The 10,674-nt window shown below is 41.8% G+C and overlaps 1 protein-coding gene and 1 pseudogene across 3 annotated transcripts; both read right to left on the bottom strand.

The window, feature by feature from the left end:
* Positions 1–301: 301 nt before the first annotated feature.
* On the bottom strand, positions 302–1,225 carry LOC148028419 (uncharacterized; annotated as a pseudogene).
* A 3,256-nt stretch (positions 1,226–4,481) lies between these two features.
* Positions 4,482–8,286, bottom strand: LOC148028418 (uncharacterized). Of its 3 annotated transcripts, XR_015692726.1 has the most exons (5): positions 7,877–8,286; positions 7,116–7,634; positions 5,975–6,995; positions 5,638–5,821; positions 5,136–5,273 (listed from the first exon to the last, which is right to left on the bottom strand). XR_015692726.1 is itself a non-coding variant. In XM_087690220.1 (4 exons), the coding sequence occupies exons 3-4, from the start codon at positions 6,932–6,934 to the stop codon at positions 4,662–4,664; spliced, it is 1,572 nt and encodes a 523-aa protein (XP_087546346.1). In that variant the 5' UTR covers positions 6,935–6,995; positions 7,116–7,634; positions 7,877–8,282; the 3' UTR covers positions 4,482–4,661. The 3 variants fall into 3 exon arrangements, 2 of the variants coding, with proteins under 2 accessions (XP_087546346.1, XP_087546347.1); XM_087690220.1 differs by lacking the exon at positions 5,638–5,821 and having other exon boundaries at positions 4,482–5,273; positions 7,877–8,282; XM_087690221.1 differs by lacking the exon at positions 5,136–5,273 and having other exon boundaries at positions 5,282–5,821.
* Between the last annotated feature and the right edge of the window lie 2,388 nt (positions 8,287–10,674).

The raw sequence follows: 10,674 nt of genomic DNA, 5'->3' as shown, positions 1-10,674 counted from the left end.
CTGGAAAAAGCTGCCTGGGTAGTACATAAAAAGTATGTGTAAAGGTGTTATGAGAGATGTGAAAAGTGCAGTGGGCTACTATGTGTGTCTTGTAAATCTGTTTCTTGTCTCCAAACAATACTGTGATTGGATCTGTAATGCTAATCGTGAGTCCTTAATCTGAACAAGTGTGGAACATACTGTGCGGCTGGAAGAGGTGCTTGCAGACGATTTCCCTCTACTAACCATCCGCCTATATGTTTTCCGGAAGGTCAGCGAGAGTAGCAACATCTGACACTTGAATTTGTGCGTGCTGAAGTTGTTATCGAGCCATCAACCTTCTGCAATGCCTTCGCACATGACCATACATGTTGCAGTAGAAGCACTTGGGACGGCCTTGTGCATCCTGATTTGGGAGAGACCGTCTATCTGTTGCCTCGGGTGGACTGTTGACTTGGACGTTTTGGACATCAATGTCCATTGGTGTCAGGGTATTCTCTGCTGCAGGGTGATTGAGCTGATTGGGTGCAGTTACCATAACCGAGGTGATGGTTTCATCAGGCATGAGTGCACCTTCAATGCGTTGGGCAATTTGTATTGCGGCATGAAAAGAAGTGGGGCCTTGGTCGCGCACTCGCCGCATGAGATCGTGCCGTAAGCGTGGCCAGAGAAAAAAGAGCTTCATCTCCTCAGACATGGATGGGTCTGCTCGCAGCAACAACTGATTCATGCGCACTGCAAATTGTGCAACTGGCTCACCACTTAATTGTTTCAGAGTATTCAGTTGTTGTAAGGCCGATTGTGTGAGATTCTGATGTGCAAAATTTTGAATTAACAATGCTTTCAGTAGAGGCCAATCGCCTTTTACCTCTGGAGTTTGTTGGACGAACCAGGTAGCTGCGACCCCTTCGAATAGGGTCCTTGCCTCCAGTGCCTTGCGCTCATCCTGCCACTGATGGTAGCTAGCTACGTTGTCAAAATGATCCAACCATGTGAGAATATCTTCAGTAGGCAGGCCGGTAAAAGATTTAGGTCAAATCTTGGGGTCGCTCTGAGGTGTGTGTGAATTGGCAGAAAGGAGGCTCATGAGAGATTGATTAGTATGATTCACCTGGAGTAATATGCCAGACATGGCATGGAGAATCTGCTCAAGATGAGTGGGCTGAGGGGCAAATTCAGGGTTCATCGAAGCATCTTCATAATGTGGGGGACTCAGTGTGTGGCGAGGGGAAAGGGAGTGACTCATCGTGACTGGGTTCTCAGGTGAGCAGGCAAGAGAGGGAAAATGGCTGAATCTGGCAAGAAAGGAACTCGCCGTCTCCACCAATGTGAAGTACTCAAGAATCTGATCAAAGACTCCAAAATCCCCTCATTTGAGGACCCTCTTCTATTTTTTATATAAGGTTTCATACATCACGCCAAGAATGGCTTACCAAAGGCTACAACTGATTCTAGCTGTTAGAACGCTCCAGACTGCTGGGTTGTTAGTGTGTACGTGTGTGTACGTGGCTCTAATGCCACAATATCAACCAACCATTATTTATATCTAGAAGGTTTGTTTTCTTACATTAAAGCATGTGAGTCTGTCCTTTGCTCAGTAATTTAATCACCAAATTGGAGTACTTGGGAGATAAGAAAGTGACTTTTGATTAGAGCTTACAGTCATCATTAAGAACTTCCACGATTCTTGGCCATATCTTAAAAATCATATCACCTTGTAGATGTGTCTCCTCATAGAAACCCTAAAAGGACGTCTAGCAACATCAGGAATCAACCTACACATCAGGATTCCTCCTTTTCTACATTCTTGTTTGTAAGATGTTATTATTTGTTTCAGTATCATTGTGAAAGAAGGGATTCCATACTGATTACACATTCTTAATAAGCAGCATTGCATAAGCTGAAAGCTGTGTATGTCATCACAACGATTTCAGAAGACCTCCAACATTGTAAACATTTTTTCCTTTAGCTGAAAGCTTAGCTCTAGAGCTCTATATGTCATCACAAAGAAAGGTGGTTGCACCCCTCTATAGCATGGTCAACATTTTCCATTTCAACATGATTTTTCTCAGATTTGGTTGCCCTGCAATTTTCAGCATGTGATCAATCAAGTGTCTCTAGATGATACGGCCCTGTGATTTGGGCATACAAGCACACACGACTGAGGCATATGATTCCCAATGTCCGGAGAACGTGAAATTCCACGTCTTTGAGCAAACAAAAATGATCCACCTACTTGGTATAGTTAGTAGTTGCACCCATTGAATGCAGCAGTAGAGATGACGTAGGTACAGAGGAGGTGCTGAAGGTTGCAAACATAAGCGTCAAGACAACCCAAGATGAGGCAATGCCTGGGGCCAATCAAATTATGATTTCCCCACAAACTACTTTTTAGCCAGGCAGATGGGAATATCTCGCAGGCGTCAAAATTCACTTTTACTCCACCCTTGGACTAAAGCCCTGGAATAACTCAGCACTTGAAATAGTGCATGTGGCCAGTGGACAATTTTATCGATATTGGAAGGCACCCCATGCTCTGCTCAACTGTGGGAGCCCTTTGGCACAGGTTTGTGTGTCACCTCATCGGGTCACGAATGATTTTTTCCTTTTGCCCTTGCACGTGCCTTTTCTAGCTCTCAAAAACAACCAACCTGCCAGGGTACACAGTCTGCATCTACCTTCATGACAGTAACAACTTGAGGATTTCTTAATATTTGCAGCTTCGCTTCTGTATGCAAGTCTAATGAGCCATGAATTACATACATGGAGGAGAATCGAAGGCATAAACGATGCTTGAATTTGGTGGCAATCTATTGGACCCAACCATCCTCTGTCCTAAAGAGAGCTCGACAATAGTCTCAACTTCAAAGAGACCTGATCAAGGTATTTCATGGAACTGCCTTTGGGCATCCTAAAAGCACGATTTCAGTAAGCCAGCCACGGCTCGTACACTAAATTGCCTTATCACAAAACAGCATGTTTTTTGGATTCATGTGCAGGCCCCACGTGAATTGAAGCCTTAGTGCATAATTAGCCTTCATTGATCATTTATTGAGCTACAATGCCCAGTCGCAAATCACTGCAGACTTCCTGTATTCAATTGATAATACATACAGGAAGATACGTCTTAACTAGCTCGCAAGGCTCAACCATACCCAGACAGACAGAGTTTGCTATTAACTCTACTGATTGAAGGAATTTAAATCAAGCAGGCAAAGTAAGTTTTCAAAATTTTGCCCTTCCTCCTTATCCAGACTCTTGCTGAAGCGAAAACAGTGAACTGCATGATGAACTCCATGAATGAGTGTCAGAGTTCACAACAAAAGCCACACTAAGAGTAAAGACAGCTTGTGTAAGCAGTAAGGTCTTTCAGCCTTTTTCTCATCCAGATGATTCTTCTTGAAGGCCAAACAACTAGGGCTTCCACTTAGGCGAAAGCAAGTTTTCAAACTTTTGTCCAGACTTTCTGAGATGAAAGCCAACGAACTGCATGAATGTCCACAGGCTTCACAACAACAGCAATAGTACACAGTAAGCCAATTTGTAAGCAATAAGGTCCCACAGACTCTTTCCTCATCCAAATGATTCTTCTTGAAAGAAAAACAACTAAGGCTTCCTAAATAGACAAAAAATTCAAGTGTCACAAAGAGATTAATGAACGCATCTTTGCAGGTTCTCATAAAAGAGCAGTAAGAGCAATCACAAGAGGCAGAACAACCCTTCCACCAAATCTTTTAGAAATTCAGAAAGAGCTCTGCAGCAAATTAGTATCACAATAGCAACAGCCATTGATCTAGAGTCACAAGCAATGGATGGATGGCCTTGAAATGCACTAACACCACCCCCCGATGAATTACAGAGAGAGCGCATCCCAAACAATGAGAAGATTCCCCATCCCATCCCTTACAGCAGTTAGACAGATGACAAACACTCCCTTTTCTGGAACTTCTTCCCCATAAAAACGTCCTCATCCCCTAAGTTTCTGGACAATTTCAATGTGACATCTTTTCTCCTCTTTTGCATGCATGCACACAGAGACTCAACTTGAAATTTTGACTTTACACACAGCCCACGTCAGAAGCACATGCATGCACCTGCACACATGCACACAGGCATGCACACTCACATTTGTCAACTTAATAGTGATGATGATGATGATGATGGAGTCATGGAGGGAGACAGATGCAGACACACAGGTTTCTTTTATATTGATCCACCTCAAGATCTTTTTTTTTTTTTAATGTAGTTTTAAGGACAATTTGCAACTTTTGAATACCATCCCTGTCCCTTGCTTTTGGCCATTCTGTCTCCACATCCCCATCAATTGTGACTAATCATCAACCTTGCAATTTCAATTGAATGGCTTACCAAACTAACTTTCCAACAATCATACTTGTAACTTTACAGAATCAAAAGAGTTTAGTTCCAATTGAACAAAAGAAAGAAGAGAAAAACCAGTTTGAAGAGACAGCAGAGACTTCAAAAACACCACAGATATTGGGCTTGCACCAGCATTCTGCTGGCACAAAAAAAATAGTTTTCCCTTTTTTATTTTTTGGAGGTTTCAAAATTGATCATATTTACAAATGAATGTTGAATGAGTTCTGTTTAATAAATCAGGTCTCTGACATGGAATAAATATACACAAGGCTCACTCTACATTGATGGTGGGAACATCACCGTTAGGTCTGTGCAGGTAACACTGAATCACCTGAATTGGAAATGAGGCTGTAGCATGATCGGCACACAGACTCTTCTTCAGTCAAAGGTATGAAATCATCAGCATCTACAACTTTAACCGGTCTATGGCACTGGCAGCATTTAGGCAACCTTAACCAACATGAAGTGCACAACAAATCCAAGAAAAATGTCTCCACATAGTCACTATCATTGATGCACTTTCCACAATCTTCACATCGGTAGATGCAAAGGATACAACCTCGACATTCATCAGCTCCCTGCAACTTTTGACAATCCAAGCTTGTGCAGTCATACACTATCCTTACATTAGAGCATTTTGGGCACTCCTCTGCATCAATCACCCGAGCTTCATCTTGCAAGGATGGATAGTGATTATAGCCATAGTATTGTGGCTTGCGAGGGATACCATGACTGTGCTTGATACCTGGAAGCAATGTTAATAAGGTCCCCAACTGCTCTTTTTTTAGATTATAAAGGTTCCCAACACCTAGCTGTTTCAGTACTGGCCTTCCAGGCCAACTGCAATTTACAAGATATGTCACCATCTTTAAAACTCCCTCGGGAGTCAGCCGGCTACAACCTGGTAAATTTAGCTGCCAAAAAAAGAACACTCGTCAAATCTCTCTCTCTCTCTCTCTCTCTCTCTCTCTCTCTCTGCCTTACACTAGGAAGCATTTTTTTTCACTTTCTGATGAGATGACATTAGACACAGGTGTACTTTGGTTTTGTCTCATAGGCCACATCAGCCTTTTGCAGAACTCTCTCTCTCTCTCTCTCTCTCTCTCTCTCTCTCTCTCTCTCTCTCTCTGAGTGTGTGTGTGTGTGCATGTGCGAATGCACACACATACATGCATGGACTCATATGCCCAGACACACATGCAGTACGCACGTACATATATATGTATCTTAGGACTTCTACAACATGTTAAGTTTTTAACTTTCAACAAGAAAACCCACCCTGTAGGCTTGTCAAGTCTCCCCCTTGTGTGATCCATCCCCCTGTCATACAAATTTGAAGCTCCACACTAATGTTCATACATTCAAACTTGGAAGCATTGATCTTTCAGAGACTGCTAAACCTGTTAGGTTTAGCAGTGAACAGGACAAACCTTGTCAAGGTTTTAAGCCTCTCTCTCCATATCTGTCCCCTCCCACAGACAACATTGCAGGCTCCATAAAAATGTACACATTTAAACTTGCAAATACTGATCCTTCAGACATCAACATTAAGTAAAAACGTTAAAGAGTTCATGCAATAAGAAAACTGTTTTGATGTTTTGATTCCAAAACTGACCTTAGAAATCATTGGGTTTAAGTACACAACTTCTTGAAGAGCGCTCTCGCTCACCCGCATGCAATCCACAAGAGTGAGACAACGAAGTTGACCTTTAGTCCTTGCTGCCAAGTTTCTAAGTGCCTCATCAGTAAATTTGTTGCTAAGTGGCGGCTCAATGTGCAGCTCTTGCCACAAGGGCAAATCACTTCTGATCCAATCCTTCAACACTTTGCATGTGCACTCTAACCTCAAAATGTCCCGAAGTTCCAAATAGGGAAAAACAAAAGACAAGGCACTGTGGGGTGCGCACTTATTCTCATGACTCAATGATGTTAAATTTTGAGTCGAGTACAGACTTTGAGGACCTGCAAAATCAATGCTCCAGTCGATAAAGCTACGTTCCGCTTGGAGACTGTTAGTCATGCTTACTGTATTGACAGGTTCAGTGGTGACAGAATCAACAGCTCCTCTTTCATCAACGTTCACCTTTCCATTTGCCTGAAATATGTCTTTAGCTGCTAAAGAAGTTGATGGATCCAAGGAACACAACTCTCCGACCATTGCAGCAACTGCAGTCAAAGTTGACAAAAGGTCTAATTCATGCTCATCTCTGGTTGTACCCGGTTTTCCTGCTTTCAAATCAGACCAACTGAATGACCTTTCATTGCGAATCAGTTCTTGAAACACTCGATCTTTGGAGATCCACTCTACCTCTGCTACATTCATCTCAGGAACATTTTGAGAGCTATCAACAGTATGACACATAGCAGAAATTCCTTTTTCACAAAAAATTCCATTCAAAGATGATCCCTCTTTACACAGGGGAACATCATTGTCATCACCATTATCAGTAACATAAGAATACTGTGCAGCAGCATTGACATCAACTGACAAAACAGATTCAGCATCTCTCCAAAATGGAACCAGGTCGAGAGCACTGCGTTGTAAGATCCGATGTTCCTGATAGCAGCTATCCATGATAAAGAGACCACTAAAACGGTGCTGAATTTTAGAGGGACAGAGATGTAGCAGGAAGCTCCTGTTCAGAAGAGCAGCAAATAGACAGTCAGCTATCCTCATTTAGCACATCAACTGTAATATAAACAAAGGTACTCGTTACTGTAAACAAAGCACAGAAAACAGGTCAGAGAGTCATTACCTGACAAGTTCCCCTCACACTGCCACTTTTTGTACTTCTCCACAATCGACGTGAAAGAGCTTGTTCAGATGAAAGGGAAACAAAACAGGTGTACGATGCAGATTCGCAGCAGCCAATCTGATCCTTATAAGACTAACACCCTCTGGCATATCATCAATAGCAACTGAGGAGGTATTCGGTGGCACTCAGAACAACCACAAGCCAACTTCACTGTGACTATGCCAATGCCAATGCAATAGCCATATAAAATATACCAAGCATCGTTTGTCGACCAGCCACCAGTGAAACTTTTTAGAGTAAAATAACGCTAGCCTACAAACTGGGAAAGTTTTCTCCCCCAGTTTTCTCCGCTGAATCCTGGTATTCAGGTATCGATCTCGTTGGAGAACCAAAACAGGTGTTGCCCAAAACTTCCAGAACAACCTCCGATCTCAAGAAAATATTCCAACACAAACCATAGAAAACAACTCCAGCATCTTTCTAAGAGGAGCCAAATCCAATTGCTGAACCCTGACGACACTGAAAGGATACAAAGGCCACGCATGTGAACTCGAATCAGTGACAGTTTGATATTCGCATATCCTACATTCTGGACTGTAAAACTGACTCCAACAATGACGACGACGACGAAGAAGAAGAAGAAGAAGAATCAAGGCCCTAAGGCAATGCACAATCCCAACCTTGGCAAAATTGCAATCAAGATAAATAAAACGAACTTTCCGATTACATATTTGAACTACGGATGTTAGATAGAGCCATACCTCGTTCTGAGGATCAAATGATCGTCGAATGGAGATCGAAGCAAGCGATGCTCTGCGACCAAAACGAGCAGCAATCAAGTAAGAGCGCTGCTGCGACGAACTCCTCGGTCGTTCCTTCAACGAGAAGTGAGGGCAACGAAAAGAAGACTCCTAGCTTGAAATGAGATGACGGCGATGACAAATTCTTGTGCAAGACGACAAAGGCAATATGGCGAGGATGCAGCGAAAAACCCTAACTGCGGGGATGGAGCGATAGAATCTTGGAAAAGGGAGGCGCTGGCAAAACCCTAGGGCTAGAGGACAGAAAAATGGAATGAGGAACGAGACTAACAGTAAACGACTGGCTGATGGCAGAGAGAGAGAGAGAGAGAGAGAGCGAGAACAGCGCGGACTGAGAGAGAGAGAGAGAGAGAGAGAGAGGGGGGGGGCGGGGGGGCAGGGGTGAAAAAATGAATCGACGGCTTATGTAGGGTGGGAAGGAGAACGCGCTCCGATTCATTCCATCATGCTGTCATGTTATTCGGGTGACACGTGGCCATCCCTTCTGCGTTTATGAGCCACCGTTAGAGCCCCTCCACGCGCAAGCACAACAGACTTCGTAGATTCTGACAGTGGCTCTAAATCCTTGCCTTTTCCTTTTGCGTCCGCCCTAAGTATAACTTCTTCTCCTTTTTTTTAAAAGACGACTATAAGTGACTTTTTCTCCAAGAATAACCTTGGAACTTAATTTTTGTTTATTTTGCTTAATCTGCCATAGCGCTCTTTGATGAAGGTTTTCAGAGAGTTCCTCATGATGCAGTGCCGCTAAATATATCTATTTTGTCCAAGGGAGAGGCATTGCTTGTACCTTTTGCTAGCGTTGTCTGTCAGGGATTTATGATGGTACATTGACATGGTAAAGCATCATTCAAAAACTAGTCCTAGTTTTGTTAAGAGTTGATTTACGTCAATTTAATATCTCTTGAAAACAAAAAGGCAATGCTCTATTGACATGTACACATTTTTTTCAGAACCCTATTTTTTGTTTTGCTCTTTTAAAAATCCCCTAATTAGGAGAATGTCTTGAAGGCTTTTGAGAATTTTAAGTTTTTTGTTTTTTTTATAATTCATAACATTACCATGATAATTGTACTAGCAATTTGCATTATTACAATTTCATAGAAGAGAGTCGAATAGTCCTCTTCTAGAACTCTTGCTCTCTCTCTCTCTATCCAAGTATAGCAACCGACTAAGAGTTTAAGGCATCCTTCTTGTAAGCTTTTCCTTCCATTGGCCTCAACCTCCTTCCTTGCTATTTTGACACCTCTCTTTCTCTCCAACCAAGGAAACCACAACAAAACATGTCCACTACTATGACCATGCCTCATTTTACATAATATTCAAAAGCTTGGTTTAACCTCAAAATGTTATCTTACAAGATATGGCTTGCTAACTAACGTTCCTACCAATTTAATCTTTTTAAGCTACCAATCATTTTTTACTTCAACTTGATACCAATAAGTCACTCATTTTTCCTTTGTTAACTATCATCATCCATATCTTCAAGGTCTAAGGTATTTCGAATAAGCTTCTAGTACAAGCACCACTATCGTTACATATGTTGGATTACTTTATTTTGTGTTGGATCACAAGTAAGGGGTGTTATAGAAATTACGTAAAAATAAGATTATGATTTATTTTAACATTTATTTTGTGGAATAGACTAGAATTATCATTTTTAGACATTACATTTACAAAAGTTAGCTTACTTTTTGAGAAAATAATTTTGAAAGATAAACCATGCAAGAGAGAGAAATGTATGGGCCTAGTTTGAGATGCCTTTTGTATTTTGAGCACAAGGATAATCAAATTAAAATAAATACATGCATGTGAGATGTGTTTACCCATCAATGGGGGAAAGATTGTACTCTTGTGCATATTGTCTTTTAACTCTTCTTTCTTGCAATTAGTTGGTTTTCTCAATTTCCTTCAATTTTAGTTTAAGCTATGGTGAATATAGGCAACATTGGTATCAAAGCACATATAAAACTTCTACATAGATGTTTCCTACCTTAGAGAGTGGAAGTGATTCTTTTCACTCTTCTCAAGATGAAAGAGACCTTTCACTTATCTCAAGGTGATGGAGACCTCTCTTAAAACTCTATTCCACTTAAGTTTCATCCTTTCCCTCTTTTCAAGAGCTACACAACTCTCCACAAGTTGTGACCTACATCAAAACCGCTATCAACTGGTTTTCCCATGAGAATGTGGTTTTACTAAGGAGAGAGAAGAAGGAAAATTTGAGATAAGAGGAGTATTGGTGCTGCCTTCAAGGCCCCAAAACCATTCCAATCATCTTCTCTAGCTTCAGGACTATAGTGATAGGGCTAAGGTCATCACGCCAACAACCTCAAAGGCTCCACAATTTCCGATGAGCAATGCAGACAGGAAAAAGAACATGTCGCCTTGCTATCATTCACCTCCACAAGTTTAGCTCTATTTAGCTTTAGATTGTAAAGCTTTTTTTTTAAAGGTATATTGCAGCCATTTTCTATTTGAAAAAGGGGGGTGTGAGAGAGAGCTAGGCTATGGCAAGTGAAGATGGCCGAGACCTCGACACTGAGTTGCAAGAGAAGATCATGCTGAGGTGGGACTAGGAGACTACCTCAATTTGAAGGAGCCAAAGAGAGGGTTGAACCATACTTGAAGCATTTGGGCCAAAAGAGTCCAAGAGCTGAAGAATGGAGTGAAGCCAACCAAAGAAGAACCAAGGAGCCAGGAAAAGCAGAAATAGGTGAAAAAAGAAGAAGAATCATGGT

Source organism: Lygodium microphyllum, chromosome 12 (genome assembly GCF_053477565.2).
Source record: "Lygodium microphyllum isolate KBCC chromosome 12, Lygodium_microphyllum_v1.1.10, whole genome shotgun sequence".
In the NCBI taxonomy this organism is placed as follows: domain Eukaryota; kingdom Viridiplantae; phylum Streptophyta; class Polypodiopsida; order Schizaeales; family Lygodiaceae; genus Lygodium; species Lygodium microphyllum.
This window is presented reverse-complemented; position numbering and strand designations above follow the sequence as displayed.